Here is an 18032-nt window from a genome sequence, read left to right as displayed (position 1 = left end):
TTTTAATCAGTTATATGCTATTGTATCACTGAAGCAGTAAGGACAGATTTTAATCAGTAATACATTGTTGTAATATGGGAAAGAGTATAGCTTGACTTGAAGTCAACTTTGGTTTGTATGGAGGCGACTGGGGATTTTAAAGGGAGAAGAATAAAGGAGTGGGTGAGTGGGGGCTAAGTAGCATGAAGGAAGTTAAATGTGATCAGAAGCAAGAAGAGGGGTTCATCTCCATGACCACCTATATGGGTTTGCTAATGGACACATAACAGAGACTGGGGTTTGAGGTCCTTACCTGCAGGTATTGGCTGGAGAAAACTAAACTCTTGGCAGCCTTGAGTTTTACGGGGATTGGGATTCCAAGCAACGTGGAACTCTTAGAAACTTGATGGTTGTCAGGTCTTTATAGGCCATGGTTAGGGCCTCATGGAGAAGAGGGCTCCGAGGAAGAAGAGCTCATAGGGCAAATATTAGGGACTTTGTTCTCACCCCAGCTTTGTGTTGGGACAGGTCCTTCTTGTGACAGTGGAATAACCAGGGTCCTTTGCTTTCTTAGCGGTCCAGCAGAAGGAGATCACACAGAGCCCCTCCACGTCCACCATCACCCTGGTGACCAGCACACAGTCGTCACCCCTGGTCACTAGCTCAGGGTCCACGAGCACCCTTGCGGCTTCAGTCACCACTGACCTACCCATCGCCACCGCCTCCGCTGATGTTGCCGCAGACATCGCCAAGTACACTAGCAAAGTGAGTGGATGGGAGTGCTGCCGTGGAGACGGGAGGTGCCTGGCAGTGGGCAGAGGATTGGCTTCCTGGTGGGATTCATTGGGGTCACAGCCTTGCAAATTTTGGGGAGCATTTAGGAAGGGAGGACCCTTTATTTTTAAATAGAGTATCTCCAACACCAGATTCTTTTACTTGGGTCTAAAGTTGTGTCTTGCCAGAGAAATGTAGAATGAACCAACTCACACCCCAGAAGGACTTAGATTCTGAAGTCTGTATGTAAAATGTAAATGGATGTATAATCCAGAATTACACTTCAGAATTCAAGTCACTCAACAAGGACAGATTTTCTTTTAAGGGCCAGAACAAATTACTGACCCTTCAGTGAACACAGGATTTGGTTTGTGTTTAGAAGCCAGTGCAGTGAAAGAAACTGACAGAGACTTAACTGTGAAATCAACAAGGTGAGATGGCTACACATGGATTTTTCTAGGAAGGAAGTGACTGGGGGACTAGTGCAACCCCTTTCCCCATTCTGGCGGCATGGTAGGCAGGGTTGCTTGCTGTGTGTCAGGTCACAGGCATCCTCTCAGCATAGGCACTTTCTTCTTCTTTTCTTTCTTTCTTTTCTTTTCTTTTTTTTTTTTGCTTGGCAGAGTCTTACTCCGTTTCCCTGGATAGTGTCATGGCTTAAGCAATCCCCTTGCCTAAGCCTCCCAAGTAGCTGGGACTACAAGCACCCGGCAGAATGCCTGCCTAGTTTTTCTGTTTTAGTAGAGATGGAGTCTCACTCTTGCTCAGGCTAGTCTCGAGCTCCTGAACTCAGGTGATCCACTTGCCTTGGCCTCCCAGAGTGCTGGGATTACAGGCCTGAGCCGCTGTGCCTGGCTTCTCTTTTCCTCTCTTCATTTGCCAAGTGCTTTTGTGTTCATGATTGAATTCGTGTGAATGAAATCAGCGTTAACACCTCCATGTGTGTGAGCGGTCTCCTGCTGCTTAGGAGTGATGTGCTGTGCGTGCTCTCAGTAGACCACTCGGGAGGGCAACAGCCACCAATGGGTCAGCTCCACAAGGGCAGGGATGATGTTTCAATCACTGCCAAGGCCTAGACCTACAGTACCTGGTATACAGTAGGTGCCGAATACATAATAGTTGGGCTTTGTCTTCATTCATATTATTATTATCAGTAACCTTATGATAGATAAAGAGGAGTAATCTGCTAAGGGTATTAGTAAATTCTTAAGTAGGTAAGAACAACTTAATTTTTTACTAATTATCAGATTACTTGCCAATGAGTAAACTATTCGCGTTTAAGGAGTGAATGCATAAAAAGTGCTGTGAATAGTTATTTTTAGAATTTTCAGAGTTTCAGTTTCAAAGAGTCACTTTATATTGTGTAGAATCTTTTTTGAATTCTGAATGGTGAGAGAAATATGTATTTTTTTTTCTTTTTTGACATTGAAAATTAGATTTTTAATTCGTATGTTTTTTATGTTTAACCACTGACTTTTCACTCACCATTATCCCTTCTGTCCAGGTATAATTGTTACTTATTACTGTGGAAGAAATAACCACAAAACTTAGCAGCTTAACACAGACATTTATTTATTATGTTACTTTTCTATGGGTCAGGAGTCTGGACATGGCTTATCTGGGCGTCTGCCTTGGATGTCTCGCAGGCTGTATGTAGTCAAAGTGTCTACACTCGGAGTCTCATAAGAAGGCTCGACGGGGAAGAATTTAAATTTACTTCCAAGGTCACTTGGGTGGCTATGGGCAGGATTCATTTCATGTCTCTTCCTTGCTTTATGGGCTGTCCAGCATGGTGGACATGAGAGCTGCTAGTGAGATGGAAGCCATCCTCTTTTTCTTTCTTTTTTTTTTTTTTTTTTCCCCTTCTCCTGAGACAAAGTCTTGCAGCTAGAGTGCCATGGCCTCAGTCTAGCTCACAGCAGCCTCCAACTCCTGGGTTCATGCAATCCTCCTGCCTCAGCCTTCTGAGTAGCTGGGACTACACACGTGCACCACCACATCCAGCTAGTTTAGCTGCTTTTAGTATAGATACAGGGTCTTGGTCTTGCTCAACCTGGTTTCGAAATCCTGAGTTCAGGCGATCCTCCTGCTTCTGACCTGGGACTATAGGCATGTACCACCACATCGGGCTGGTTTATCTACTTTTAGTAGAGACATGGAGTTTTGCTCTTGATCAGGCTGGACTCGAACTCCTGAGCTCAGGCTATCCACCTACCTCTGCTAGAGTGCTAAGATTATAGGCGTCAGCCACTGTGCTCAGCCCAATATTTTTATTTTAAACTTAAATTTATTTTCCTTAAATTGACTTAGTTTTTTTTTTTTTAAATCTAAATAAAGTTAGCTTTAGCCTCACCCAGATATTGTTCTCTTCAAGGTTTGAAGCCTAAGTCTTATTTTTCTTTTGTTAAAAGGGGGATGTTGTTGTGAAAGTGTTAAAAACCTTTAGCAATAAACTGAGACTTTCTTACTAAAGGGATCGGCAGGATTGTTAGAGAATTGGAAGGGGGCAGACTTTTCATTACTGATTTAAGGTGTCTGGGCTGGGTGTGGTGGCTTATACCTGTAAACCCAGCACTTTGGGAGGCTGAGGTGGGAGGATCGGTTGAGGCCAGGAGTTCTAGACCAGCTTGAGCAATATAGTGAGTCTGTGTCTCTACAAATACAGAAATCATGTGGGCATGGGGTGCACCCCTGGAGCCCTTGCTATTTGAAGTCCGAGCCAAGAGGATGCTTAAGTCCTGGAGTTTGAGGTTGCAGTGCACTATGGTGACACCACTGCACCATAGCCTGGGCAACAAATTGTGACCCTCCCTCCAAATAAAATAAGTAAGCTTTTTGAAAAATGATTGATTAAAGATTCTTTTTTTTTTTTTTTAAATGCCTGGCATTTCCTAAATGATTTTTTTTATTCTACTTAAAATTGTCTCTTATGTCACTCTCTATTAATTTGGTATGACACGACCAAATTATGTATGTAGTTAACCATAAATGTCAAGCACAACCTAAAATCTCGAAGGAGTTTTTATAGTGCTTTTGTGGAACAGTTGAAGTTTGGAAGAGTAAATTTAAATTGTCTTTTCAACATCTGTCTCATATCAGTCAATAACAGTGGATGGCAATTTACACACCTGAACTTCCTGACAATGAACATATTATACTGAAATTTTGGTTTATGAATGAAATAAATACTGACACCAGTCTAGAAGACATTCTGTTTTTTTTTTTTTTTTAGAGACAGAGTCTTACTTTATTGCCCCCGGTAGAGTGCTGTGGCGTCACAGCTAACAGCAACCTGCAACTGCTGGGCTTAGATGCTTCTCTTGCTTCAGCCTCCTGAGTAGCTGGGACTACAGGCGCCTGTCACAATGCCCAGCTATTTTTTTGTTGTAGTTTGGCCGGGGCCGACTTTGAACCTGCCACCCTCGGTATGTGGGGCCGGTGCCCTACCTACTGAGCCACAGGCATGATCTTTTTGATAGATGTTTTCTTTGCCCTTAACAAAATGAACATGGTGACATTTGGGGGGAGCTGATGAATTTTCGTATCTCTTAGATGACCTGGAGCTGGAGACCCAGATTTGCATGTTTTGGCAGAAGGGCACTTTTATTAATGTTGGGTTCTTTGCTATATTTGGAAATTTAGAGTAAAAGTTCACAAATTTTTGATATCTTTGAAATGGAGTGTAACCATTGCATTAGCAATGTATTGAATTTCATCCACTTTCTAAGGTTTTCTTGTAAGAGCAGTTTATTTTCAGTTTTTTTAATTGACATGGTCAGTGCCTGTAGAGTAAGGAGGCCTGTGGAGAATGAGGGGCTGCAAAGCCGCATAAAATACAAGAGTGTTTTTGCTGGCAGTGGCCTGGGGTTGGCCCCCAAAGCAAGCTGGGAGTAGAAATCTCAACAGACATTTTATACATTTTTATTCCCATTTTGGGGTGAATTTGGGGTTACTGTTTTGGAGGTTAGCCACAGTTACACAGTTGCATGCTCATATGAATTTTCTTTTCTTTCTGTCTTTTTTTTTTTTTTTTTTTGAGACAATATCACTTTGTCGTGTTAAGAGAGTACTGTGGCATTCTAGCTCACAGCAACCTCAAACTCTTAGGCTCAAGTGATTCTCTTGCCTCAGCTTCCCATGTAGCTGGGACTATAGGTGCCCACCACAATGCCTGTCTGTATTTTTAGAGATGAGGTCTGGCTCTTGCTCAGGCTGGTATCCAACTCCTGAGCTCAGGCAGTCCACCTTTCGCATCCTCCCAGAGGATGCAAATTAGGATTATAGGGATGAGCCGCTACACCTGGCCTTATGAATTTATTTTTTTACAAAAATAAGATGAGTAGGTATTTCTTTATGAGGACTTGTGTCCATGGCGGGCACTGAACCATAGTCTTCATGTGGTTTTCTTATTTCATCCTTGCGCTTGCCCTACCAGGGGCACTGTTATTATCCTTGTTTTTTACATGAGGAAACCAAGAGAAAATATGGGTGCTAAGGGTGCCCTTTGTTCTGCCTTCTCAGCGAAGTGAAGCATCTGGATAGCACAGGTGAAACTGGGCAGCAGTCAGGCCAGGCCTGGTCTCCTGTCTCCTCCCCTTTCTCCTGAGATGATGGTGGGGTCTGCAGGCAGGTGGGAGGTAGAAGAGAAATTTGTTCTATAACCACACTGGGTTGGGTTGGCACCTTGGGTACTTGCAGCATGGACCTGTGCTGATTTCACAAACTTGTTGAAGCCTCTCAGGATCAGAGAGTTAAAGAAAAGGGAGATAGGAAATGAACTGCAAAGGCAATGCTTGGGGTGCGGGTGTTAAAATGACAAAGCAGCCATAGCCACACAATGGGCCATAGAAAGGAAATGGCATTCTCTTCTGCCCCACAACACAGATCCACTTTGAAGCCATCACAAAGGACCTTGTCCTTCAGGCCATTTATCCCAAATGTACAGATTAAGCAAATTCCATGGATACTAAAAGGAGTGAATGGTTGTTAGGGCTGGGGGGGGCGGGGAGGAGGGAATAGGGCTATGGTGGGGGAGTCCAGGCAGGTGTTGAGTTTTCTTTCGGGGGATTATGAAATTTGGTGGTCGGTGTACAACTCTGGATATACTAAAAGCCATTGAACTATATGTTTTATCAATTTCTGTGTTTCCGAATACTTCTAAAGCTCTGGCTTGCTTTCTTTTCTTTTTTTTTTAAGAGACAGAGTCTCATTTTGTAGTCGCCTTTGGTAGAGTGCTGTAGCATCACAGCTTACAGCAACCTCTAGCTCTTGGGCTTAGGCAATTCTTTTGCCTCAGCCTCCCTAGTAGCTGGGACCACAAGTGCCCGCCATAGTACCCAGCTATTTTATGTTGCAGTTTGGCTGGGCCCGGGCCAGACCCTCAGTATATGGGGCCGGTGCCCTACTCACTGAGCCACAGGCACCGCCCTGAACTGTATGTCTTAAATGTGTCAATTGTATGGTAGATGCATCGTATCTCAGTAGAACAGTGTTTTGTTTTGTTTTGTTTTGTTTTTAAAGAGGAAACAATTAAAAAGCAGTAACACAGAAAATGATCCCTCCCTCAAACCTATAGGGGTGCCCAAATTTGGCCTCTCTGTTTTAGCCGTAGGAACTAGCTTTATGAAGAGTATGGTGGCTCACCCCTATAATCTTAGCACTCTGGGAGGCCGAGGCAGGTGGATCACTTGAGCTCAGGAGTTGGAGACCCCATCTCTACTGAAAGTAGAAAAACTAGCCAGGTATTGATGCAGGTGCCTAAGGTAGGGGGATCAGTCTACTAGCCCAGGAGTTTGAGGTTGCTGTGAGCGAGTGCCATGGCACTCTCTACCCACGACAGCAGAGTGAAACTCTGTCTCAACAAAAACAAACTAGCTTTATGTTGTGAACTGCTCTTACAATACTACGTATATGAGACAAGGAATTTGTAGGTCATTTCCTCCCCGGGTTTATAACGAGGTTTCTCAACCTGTGACACTGGTGACATCCTTGTCTTGGAGGCTGTCTCGTGCATCGTAGGACTTTCAGCAGCAGCCCTGCCTCCACCTGCTGGTGGCCAGTGGCACCCCTTCTCCCCATTCCTGCCCTGGTCATGACAGCCAGGAACAACCAGTGTCTCATGAGGGATAGAACGGCCCTGAGTTGGGGACCGTTGCTTTCTATAGATCAGTCTTAGATCTATGTCACCGAGAAAAGCCTCTAGACAGCAGTCACCTAAATTATTTCTTTTTTTGTCTTTCAGATGATGGACGCAATAAAAGGAACGATGACAGAAATATATAACGATCTTTCTAAAAACACTACTGGAAGCACAATAGCCGAGGTCAGAGATGACACATGAATTCCTTATTTGCTGAGAGTGTTTTATGGGCTGCTGCAAAGGTGACACCGTGGAGACACTTCTCTGGAAATCTCTCTTGGGTCCTGACTCCTGTTTCTACGCTGGCTGTCCTGATGGGGGTTGTTGATGGGGTATTTCTTCATTTAGCTCGACAGCTTTGGCTGTGGGGACGTGCCCTGCTCTGGGTGATGAATTCACTTCTAATAAAACAACCCAAACCAGTGCCCCAGTTAACTCGTTGGTGAAACTGGAAACCAGTTCTTTTTGCTTCATGGGAAATTAGCTCCTTAACCTTCTCCATAAATTTGGAATTGTTAATGTAAGTGATCCTGTCGTCCAAGAATTGTGTACTGGAGTTTCCACAATTCCGTGATTGCCTAGAGAAGAAAATGATTAAAACTTTATCCACTTAAAAAGTGACCACTTACAAAAATGTACCTCCCTGAAATTCTCTCTTAGGGTAATTCACTACCAAGGCTTGGACAGTAGGCTGCTTGGGGGACAGGAAGTGCAGTGTGGGCCAGATGTAAATGGTCACCAGGTAAAATGGCACGGGACAGGGTTTTGTGAGGTCGTTGAAGGCAATGTTGGAGAACTTTGGGACTCCCATGCATAGCCACCAATGATGTTTGACAACTTCACAGTGTTAAACTGCTACCCAGAGAAGAGAGTTCTTAAGGAAGCCAGTTGGTCATCACCTCAACAGAGAACAGTGTGGATGTGAGAGAGGCCCCAAGAGAAGTCAGTGTCCCCTTGAATAATTTTGCAAATACGCCTCTCTACATGAGTATGATAGGGACATCAAAGAAGCGAAAAATAAAAGCTTCATTCTTTTTTGTTCATTTAATGAATTGGTGTGTGAAGGCTGGGCACCTTGGATCACACCAGCACTTTGGGAAGCTGAGGCAGAAGGATCCCTTGTGGTCAGGAGTTCATGACCAGCCTGAGCTAAAGGGAGACCCTGACTCTTTAAAAAAAAAAAAAAGAAAAGGAAAAATTAGCTGGGTGTAATAGTCTCAGCTACTTGGGAGGCTGAGGCAGGGGCATTGCTTGAGCCCAAGATTTTGAGGTTGATGTGAGCTACGATTATGCCACTGCACTCTAGCCTGGGTGACAGAACAAGACTTTGTCTCAAAAAGAAAAACATGTGTGAGCACGGGGAGAACAGGTGAGGGGATTGCTTAAGGCCAGGAATTCAAGACTAGTCTGAGCAAGATTCTGTCCCTACAAAAAATAAATTAGCCAGGCTTGGTGGTGTACATTGTAGTCCCATTACTCAGGAGGCTGAGGTGGGAGGATGCTTGAGCCCAGGAGTTTGAGGCTACAGTGAGCGGTGATCATACCACTGTATTCTGACCTGGGTGACAGAGTGAGACCTTATTCCGTATGTATAGAGGTGTGTGCTTAAAAATATGGTTACGTAACGTCTCACCCGAAATCTTGGGGTCCAGATGTGTGCTGTAAGTTCTTGATTTTAGAGAGGTAATAAGCGGTCTCCCACAGTTAAGAGAGAACGTTTATGCAGTGAAATGTAATTGTTCACTTTAGCAAATCAAATTTTTTCAGTCTCACCACTATTGATGTTTGCACCCCTAATTCGCTGTGGTGGGGACTGTCCTGTGCACTGAGGCGTGTGTAGCTGCATCCTTGGCCTCTGCTGCTCACCAGGTGCCAGTAACAGTTCCCACTTGTGACGACCCAGTCTTATTCTAGATAATTGGGCAAAATCACCCCAATTTGAGAACCGCTGTGATAATTAAACACGGTTTAGCCTCATAACAGTTCAGGTTGGGTTTATTTTTTTCCTCCTCCCAAATGAGTTTGGCCCCCTGAACACACCCTTTATTTTTCAGAGATGTCAGGTTTGGGGTTTTAGGTGAAAAATGATGGACCCAACTATTTCAATGTTGGTGAGACGAGAGAAAAGAAAGCTATCTTGATTTTCTTTCATTCTTTAGACCAACATCTTAGTCAAACTTATAACATATTGTTTATATGAAAATCTGGTCCTTGTCATCCCGTTAAGCCGTGGCCCTTTAGTATAGTTCCTGTGGGTCGTGACCCACAGGTTGAGAACTGCTGCTTTAAGTGGTTTTTCTTGTGCCAATGTTTCTTAGAAAAGATGTCCTGTTTGTACTTACTTTCTGAGCCAGTTTTTCTGGTGGATATGAGTTAACCCACTGGGGCCACCTCTGGCCTGTGGTGGTGGGAAGGTCAACATAGAGCCAGGGCACTGTGTCCTTGTTTGACCCCATGATGCTCATAATGGTGACACCCAGCTAGTGGGAATGGCATGCAAACAGCTTTTTGAAGACTCTTCCTCTCCCTCATTCCAGATCCGCAGGCTGAGGATTGAGATAGAGAAGCTTCAGTGGCTGCACCAGCAAGAGCTCTCTGAAATGAAACACAACTTGGGTAAGGCCTGACGAATTGGTCTGGAATTGGGAAGGTTTGGGGTGTGAACTTCTTTGCCCCTCTACAGTTCATCCCAGATGGGAATGGAGCTAAAACTAAACTAGTGGCTGTATGACCTGTGGGAGAACACAGAATCCTCAAGGCACCAGGTATACAGCAGGTGCTGGTGGAGACCTCCTTTCCTCTCAGCAGACTGCCAACAACGGGAATTTGATAGCGAGCATCCCAGTAGCACCTGCTCATTCAACTCTCACCAGGAATGGTTTACAGAACCTTTAAATAAACTAATTCTTACACAGACTCTTAGGAGCTAGGGACATGTTATATCTCCAGTTTCCATGTGAAGAAACTATGACACAGAAATGTTAAGGAAGTTGTTCCAGGTCACACAGCCACATTCAAGTCTGGATGCTCTGGCTGCAGGTGTTCCCTGTTAATCATTGAAAGTTGGGTACTTTGGCTCGGTGCCTGTAGCTCAAGCGGCTAGGGCGCCAGCCACATACACCAAAACTGGTGGTTTTGAATCCAGCCCTGGCCTGCCAAGTGACTATGACAGCCACAACCAAAAAATAGCCAGGTGTGGTGGTGGGTGCCTGTAGTCCCAGCTACTTGGGAGGCTGAGGCAAGAGAATCGTTTAAGCCCAAGAGTGAGAGGTTGCTGTGAGCTGTGATGCCGTGGCACTCTATCCAGGGTGGCAGTTTGAGATTCTGTCTCCAAAAAAAAAAAAAAAAAAAAGGAGGAGAAAAAATTTGGGGTACTTTAGCAAGTATATAGATCAGTGGTTCTCAACCTTCCTAATGCTGTGACCCTTTAGTATAGTTCCTGTGGGTCACCACCCACAGGTTGAGAACCGCTGGTCTAGATGCTTCCTATTAAAGACTTTCTTGGCTGTGCAGGGTGGCTCATGCCTGTAATCCTAGCACTCTGGGAGGCCAAGGCCAGAGGATTACCTGAGCTCAGGAATTTGAGACCAGCCTGAGCAAGAATGAGACCCTGGGCATTATTAGTAGTGGGCACCTGTAGTCCCAATTACTCGAGAGGCTGAGCCAGGAGGATGGCATTTGAGGTTGCTGCGAGCTGTGATGATGCCACTGCACTCTACTATGGGCAACTGAGACCCTATCTCGAAAAAAAAAAAAAAGACTTTCTCCCCAAAGGCAGAAGCAGTTGCTTCAGCCCCTCTTGTAATAACAGTCAGGATGGATGCTTTGAAGCAAGTGGAACTCTGGTTAGAGAGCCAGGTCCAGGTACTTCTACCTGCTTGCTGTGGTCCGGATTTAAATTCCTTGAAGCCTATAGATGGACTGGAATCCCTGAGTGAGCCACTGAGAGAGGGGCTTTTTATTCCATACCCTGCTTCCATGCCATGGGTGTTGGTTGCTTCTTCCTGTTTTTCTAATAAAATCAGAGAATCTTATTTTTATAAGATCTTTAACTTTAAAAACATTGGCTGTGCCTTTTAAGAATTACATGTGAGCTGGCCAGAACTTGGCCGTGGTTTACAGGCTCCTAGTTAAAGTTTATTAGATTGACGGAAAGATTCTGTCTGGTCACACGTAGTTTCCAAACTTCTTTTCAAAAAGTTAATTTTATAAACTGTTTTTTGAATATCAGGAAGAATATTTGGAGGAATTGAAGGACCATCAGTTCTTTCATTTCAGTATATAGGTCACTCTCAAATGAATTGCAGACGGACCTACTGTCTGAAATAAAATTAGAAGAAATCTCAGTAGACTGAGCATTTTGTTCGTTGTCCCATTACCATGATCATCCGCTCTTTCATAGGATTAAAGGGAAAAAACATGATCATCAGTTACAATGCCCTGTCTGGTAGATTTGATCCAAAGCCACAAGACGAGTCTGCAAGAAAGTGCTTCTGAGTTCTAGGCCTCGTTCTTTACTTATTAGCCGTGTGCCTCAGTTTTCTCATCTGTGAAAGGGGTAGAATAGTAGTTCTTAACCCACTGGAGTATTATCAGAATTATTTACATATGGTAGATGCTATGTAAGTATTTGAGTGATAGAAAAATGCTTGTGTATTTCCATGTACTTTTTAAAATCTGTCTTTTCACGGGTAAAATTGAAAGCCGGTTTTGGTGGCTTTTGTTTCAAGGGTTTGTTTGGGGAATTCCCAGAATGTTGTCTTGGGTGTAGAATCACTGTAAAGCTCTGGGCACCTCATGGATATTATCACCAGCCACATACCTGGTCACTGTGATGGTGTCTTGTTTACAGATGACATCACCTGCTGGGGTACTTGCCCACGGTCACACCCCCAGGGCTTTGCTAAGCCAGGACTTACATGTTGGCCTGAATCTGGGGCATGCCTTGCCTTGGAGCCTGGGCTGATTTCAGATGATGCAGCAGTGTCCCTCCCCTGCAGAACTGACCATGGCTGAGATGCGGCAGAGCCTGGAGCAGGAGCGGGACCGGCTGATCGCCGAGGTCAAGAAGCAGCTGGAGCTGGAGAAGCAGCAGGCGGTGGACGAGACCAAGAAGAAGCAGTGGTGTGCCAACTGCAAGAAGGAGGCCATCTTCTACTGCTGCTGGAATACCAGCTACTGTGACTACCCCTGCCAGCAGGCCCACTGGCCGGAGCACATGAAGTCCTGCACCCAGTCAGGTAACACCCGAGGGCTGTCTCCACTCTCCTGTGAGTCTCACAGGCTGATGCAGCAAGTGTGGCTTCCTGGCCCCTGGCCACTTAAAAACATCCATGTCCCTTATGTACAAGCAAGCCATGTGCAGACATAACAGCTGTGAAACAAGGCACAAGGGTTTTGAGCCTCTGATCTTTGCATAATTTTTGATCTCTTAGGCCAGAGGCGCTCTTAAACACCCTCCAACACACCAGGATCATCTCCCCTGCTCCCCTACACCAAAAAAGGAAAAGAAAACCAAAATGATCTGGCCTGAAAGAATGTCAGTAGTACCGAAGTTGAGAAACTGCTTTGTTGGCAATAATAGACTCATGGCTTTCAATAATGTTACTAATGTTTCTGTTAAGGAAAAAGTGTCACTGACCCTGCTAGAAAGTTTGTGGTGCCCCATTATAACAGAGTACGTAGGTCTGGAGCCACCAGCGGGATGCACTGTCTAAAAGACACTATTAGTTGGAATTTATGAATAATATTTTAAAAGTTAATTTTTTTAGTTAGCTTTTATTTGTGGCAAATGATACTGTCTTTGTATGCTTAGGATTAAGTCTCCATTTTAAAGAATTTTAAGGTGTGAACATAGGTGAGTATGTTTGTGGGGTGGCAAAATTTTCGAAGGTGATGTATGAATGACTCAAGTTTGAGAAGCTGTAGACCAGGGGGGTTGACAAACATTTTTTGGCTTTGTGGACCATGTGGTCTGTCACAGCTACTTTTTACCCTTGTGCAAAAGTAGCCATAGATAGGGCGGTGCCTGTGGCTCAGTGGGTAGGGTGCTGGCCCCATATACTGAGGGTGGCAAGTTCGAACCCCCCAGCCCTGGCCAGCTAAAACACCAATGACAACTGCAACAACAACAAGTTGGGTGTTGTGGCAGGTGCCTATAGTCCCAGCTACTCTGGAGGCTCAGGCAAGAGAATCTCCAAAGCCCAAGAGTTTGAGGTTGTTGTGAGCTGTGATGGCACAGCACTCTACAGAGGGTGACAAAGTGAGACTCTGTCTCTCAGAAAAAAAAAAGTAGCCACCGATAATGCCAGTGGACGTGGTTGTGTGCCAATAAAACTTTATTTACAAAAAACCAGGCGGCGCTTGGTTTGCCCACTCCTCCTCTAGACAAATCTGTTATGTTTTTATTTTTTTAAGGTGATATTTAAAGGTGTGTATTTGCTGTGTTCTTTAACTCTCCTTAGGGAGATGTCTTCTTTATAGAGAGTTTAAGTCTGTTACTGCGGTGAAGTTTAATTCTGCCTCTGTTTTCCCTGAGTTCTAGAACGTGTGTGATGAGCTTTTTGTTGTTACTGCAAGATGGCCAAAATGTCCTTCAGCTTTTCTTTTTTGGTGGCATAATTATGTTATTTGTTCTTCAATTCTCCCTACGCACCCTTTTTTTCTGTTTGTTCACGTTTCTGCTGTCTCCCTCCCTGTAGCTCTGACTGTTCATTGCTTTGCACGTGGGTTTCCCTACCCTGCCTCAGAGGGAGCAAGTCCTTGGGCTAAAATTGGTAGACATCCAGAAATTACGACGTAGAGTGTGATTTTAAACTGGCCATTTCAGGTTGGCTCTTGTTGGTGGACTTCATTTGTTCTGAGAACAAAACTCCCATCGTCAGAATGATTTACTAAAATTTGAATTGCTATCTATTAAACAAACTCAACATTATCATGTGAAATTTGGAATTCCAGCTTCTGGAAAACTCTGAGGATCTGGCCGCTTTGGGCCTGCACGTGTGCCCTGGCTGGGGCTGAGCCACTGCTGCCTCGTACAGATCTTGGTTGGGTCAGGGTTGCTACTGAGCCGTGGGCACCTCAGGGTGCAGGTGGGGAGGGAGCTCCACACAGGTCCTGAAACCACCACACTTGGCCTACCCATAGCTGCTCTCCCCTTTGTTCCCAGCTACCGCCCCTCAGCAGGAAACGGATACAGAGGTGAACACAGAAACACAGAACAAGTCTTCCCAGGGGAGCTCCTCCAGCACCCAGTCAGCGCCTTCAGAATCAGCCAGCGCCTCCAAAGAGAAGGAGACATCAGCTGAGAAAAGCAAGGACAGTGGCTCGGTGAGAATCCCCCATACCAACCCTTTGTGCCAAGCGAGACTAAGGCCACCCTTGGAAGTTCCATGTCATAAGAATTTGTCTGGAAGGATGACAGTCTCACGAGGGCTCTCCTACCAGTGTACCAGGATCGCCAGTGGGCGTGTGGGAACGTGGAGGCTGAGTTTCCACATGGGGGATGTGGCATCTGCTCCCTGGTCCTCAGACACCTCCAAGTTTAGAACGGTGTTGCCCACTAGAACTTTCTGCTAGGATGTAAATGTTCTCTATCTTCCTTGTCTAATCTGGTAGCCAGTAGCCATACGTTACTTTTGAGCACTTGAAGTGTGGCTGGTGTGACTGAGGACCTGAATTTTTAATTTTATTTAATTTTCATTAGTTTACTTTTAAGAGCCACATGTACCCAGAGGCCGTCGTATTGGACCATAACCGTCTGCATCATCCCCTTTGTTCCCGGTGTGTGGTTTGGTGGGGCATCGATTGTAGGCAAAGACTATTTTAGGGGCCCATCAGTACTGTCTTACATTTTTAGTCACTGTGTATGTATTTCAGTGTGTATTAGGAAAGAGATAAATTGCTAGACGCTCAGTTAAATTGTATTAAATAGTATTGCCTAGTCAGAGGCAAACATGAAATAAAAAATAGTGAGTTGATGTAATTTTGAGTTAATAGACTTCTTTCTTTTTATGGCAAAAATCTGGAGGGATGGGTAGGTTCCCAGTGGAGTTTAGGAAACTGTGACTGTTTTATGTCAGCTCTCCTAGTTCTAGCCTGTTAGGTCTGAGAGACAGTGCGATGCGTGTGGCCTCACTGGCCGACCTGCACGCCCCAGGCCCTCCTGGCCATGCCAGGCAGAGAGCACTGCCAGCTTTGGAAGCAGTGGTGAGCACTGACTCCCTGGGCTTCCCTGGGGGCTGCGTTGGCCCCAGTGCCCTGAGTGCCTCTTTTTCCTTTTTGTGTTTCTAGACCCTCGATCTTTCTGGCTCCAGAGAGACATCCTCTTCTGCGGTCTCAGGCTCCAACCAAGGCTCTGGTATGTTGCCCCCTAGTGGGGAGATGGTGCCTTCCCGTTTCCCATGGGCAGATGGGGAGGCATTTGTCAGGGAGAATTTGAGGGATTTATAGCGGTGGTTTTCAACCTTACTGATCCTTGGGGTACCTCGGGTGGGTCAGTGGAGGTAAGGGGCTAGCTGGGGTAAGGCATCTCTCATGCACATTTCCAAACTGGGCAGTATTTACCTATATTTGTTGTACATATTGTGGATCCATGAGCAACTTCAGTTGGACAGAGGGTTCTATTGCTGACCTGGGCTGGGGAGAAGATGTGTATTGGGACCAGGCGGTCCCTTTGCCCTCCGGGAAATAAGCACGGTAAATGAAGTCGGGTAAAACTCTCCTGAGTGGTCAGTGCCTGCATTTGGTGGATGTGAGGACTTGACCCTTTGAGAAATGAGGAACATGTCTATGTGGATGATCTTCTGTAAAACCTCTTCTTTGGGGAACTAACTTGGCAGGCTGATCCGGGGGATTTTCTGCGACTTCTAGCATTTTTCTTATGTGGAGCTCGAGCTGTCTTCCCAGGGATCTTTTTCTTGCATTCTCCCAAACCAGTTTTGGGTCATCCTAGAAGGGTTCCGAGAGGGTGCCTTCCTTGGGAAGGATGATTTTTGCTTCATTCCAGGTTCTTGCCTGACACTGCAGCTTTAGGGTGTCTCTGTCACCCGATTCTCTAAAGCCGAAAAGCAAAAGCTCCATTCACCATTCATGGAGGAATGGTGTCCACGGATAGGTGGCTGAGGCAGGTTTCCTGAAGGGACTAGGAGCCTAGCATTAGAAATCATTACACTCAATCAAAAGCGCCTCCTCCCTTATTTCCTTTAAGTCTCTGAGCACAGGCTGGGCTTCGTGCTAAGATGTCTTTATTAGCATCTCTGATATTTTCTCACTCTCTTTTTAATAAAGACAGAACGGACTTTAGATAGCAGCATGCTACCGCCCTAAAAGGTAACAGTACAATTTGGTTGTCAGTAACGTTCATTTGCCAGGTTAGTGGCTTCAGCTTTTACGGCATTTTTTTGCAGATTTTCTACTTTTAGGGTGGTAATAAGGAAGGTTGCTTGATTTACTTACGTTAAGCAAATAAGATTAAAATCTGAACCAAGTATGCAGGAGGACTGTAGGCAGGGAGTGGGGGCAGACTTGTAAAGGTGGTCTAAGGAAGGCCTTTTTTCCAGAAGAAGGGGTCCTGCTGAGGTTTTATGGCCAAAATGTGGTTTGATCTCATTAGGATGATTTCCTGTGCCACGGTGTTAGTCAAAGAAGTTGGGACATGAACCGTATTGTATTTCTGAGGCGAATGGGGTATTACCTAGACCAGAGGTTGGCAAACTTTTTATTTTTTAGTTTTTAAAATTAAAAACTTTTCTCGAGAGAAGGTTTTGCCCTGTCACCTGGGCTAGAGTGCAGTGGCGTCATCCTATCTCCCAGCAACCTCAAACTTCTGGGCTTCAGTTTTCAACCTCCTGAGTAGCTGGGATACTGGTGTCTGCCATGATGCTTAGCTACTTTTTCTACTTTTTGTAGACAGGGTATTGCTTTTGCTTAGGCTGGTCTCAGACTCTTGAGCTCTAGGAATCCTCTTGCCTCAGCCTCCCAAGTAGCAGGGACTACAGGTACGTGCCACCATGCCAGGCTAATTTTCTGTTTTTTTGTAGAGACAAGTTATCCCTCTTGCTCAGGCTGGTTTTAAATTTCTGGCCTCAAGTGATCTTCCCACTTCAGACTCCCCAAATGCTAGGATAACAGACGTGACCACCACGCCCCAGCCATCCTTAGGTATTTAAATATCTTGTATATATCCGAAACCATGCATCTCTAACAAATTTTTCTTTGATGATGGCCATTTTTTTAATCTGCACTGTCCACTGTGGCAGCCATTAGCTATGCATGGCCATTGGCCCCTTGAGCTGTGGCTAGTGTGACTGAGGAAAGGAATTTTTAATATTATATTTATTTATTATTATTTTTTGAGACAGAGTTTCACTTTGTTGCCCTCAGTAGAGTGCCCTAGTGTCATAGTCACAGCAACCTCAAGCTCCTGGGCTCAAGCCATTCTCATGCCTCAGCCTCCCAAGTACCTGGGACTACAGGTGCCCACCACAATGCCTGGCTGTTTTTAGAGACAGGTCTCGCTCTTGCTCAGGCTGGTCTCAAAGCCATGAGCTCAGGCAATCTGCCTTGGCCTCCCAGAATGCTAGGATTATAGGCATAGATTATAGGGAATCTATTTCTCCTGGCCTTATTTATTTTATTTTTAATAATTTTTAATTTATTATTTTTATTTATTTATTCATTTTGAGACAGTCTCACCTTGTCACCCTTGGTAGTGTGCCATGCTTTCATAGCTCACAGCAACTTTAAACTTCTGGGCTCAAGCAATCCTCTTGCCTCAGCCTCCCCAGTAGCTGGGACTACAGGTGGCCACCATAAAACCCAGCTATTTTTAAAGATGGGGGTCTTTGTCTCCTTGGCCTCTCAGAATGCTGGGATTACAGGTATGAGCCACGTGTCCAGCCCTATATTTTAGATGGCTCTTTGAGTAGTCATTCTAGAGCTGGGGTATTGGTGATCTCCTGTAGTCCCAGCTACTTCAGAGGCTGAGGCAGAGGGATCACCTGAGCCTGGGAGATTGAGGCTGCAGGGAGCTACAATCACTGTTGCAAATAGCCACTGCACTCCCACCTGGGCAGCATAGAGAGACCCTCCCTCTTTAAAAAAAAATGATGTCATTCCTTTCTGCCTCTACTTCCCCTTC

The 18032-nt window shown here is 45.1% G+C and overlaps 1 protein-coding gene across 5 annotated transcripts in view; it reads left to right on the top strand.

The window, feature by feature from the left end:
- ZMYND8 (zinc finger MYND-type containing 8) overlaps positions 1 to 18032 on the top strand; it is a 131962-nt gene that overhangs the window by 107948 nt on the left and 5982 nt on the right. For all 5 annotated transcript variants that reach the window (XM_023511942.1, XM_023511941.1, XM_023511939.1 and 2 more), the window contains 6 exons: positions 554 to 744; positions 6995 to 7075; positions 9430 to 9508; positions 11893 to 12132; positions 14061 to 14221; positions 15185 to 15251. In XM_023511942.1, coding sequence (XP_023367710.1) covers positions 554 to 744; positions 6995 to 7075; positions 9430 to 9508; positions 11893 to 12132; positions 14061 to 14221; positions 15185 to 15251 — 819 coding nt within the window. The remainder of the gene's footprint in view (positions 1 to 553; positions 745 to 6994; positions 7076 to 9429; positions 9509 to 11892; positions 12133 to 14060; positions 14222 to 15184; positions 15252 to 18032) is intronic.

The sequence above is a fragment of the Otolemur garnettii genome, unplaced genomic scaffold (genome assembly GCF_000181295.1).
Source record: "Otolemur garnettii isolate 467f Iridium unplaced genomic scaffold, OtoGar3 scaffold00023, whole genome shotgun sequence".
Lineage (NCBI taxonomy): Eukaryota > Metazoa > Chordata > Mammalia > Primates > Galagidae > Otolemur > Otolemur garnettii.
Note: the sequence above shows the minus strand (reverse complement) of the source record. Positions and strands in the feature narration are given on the sequence as shown.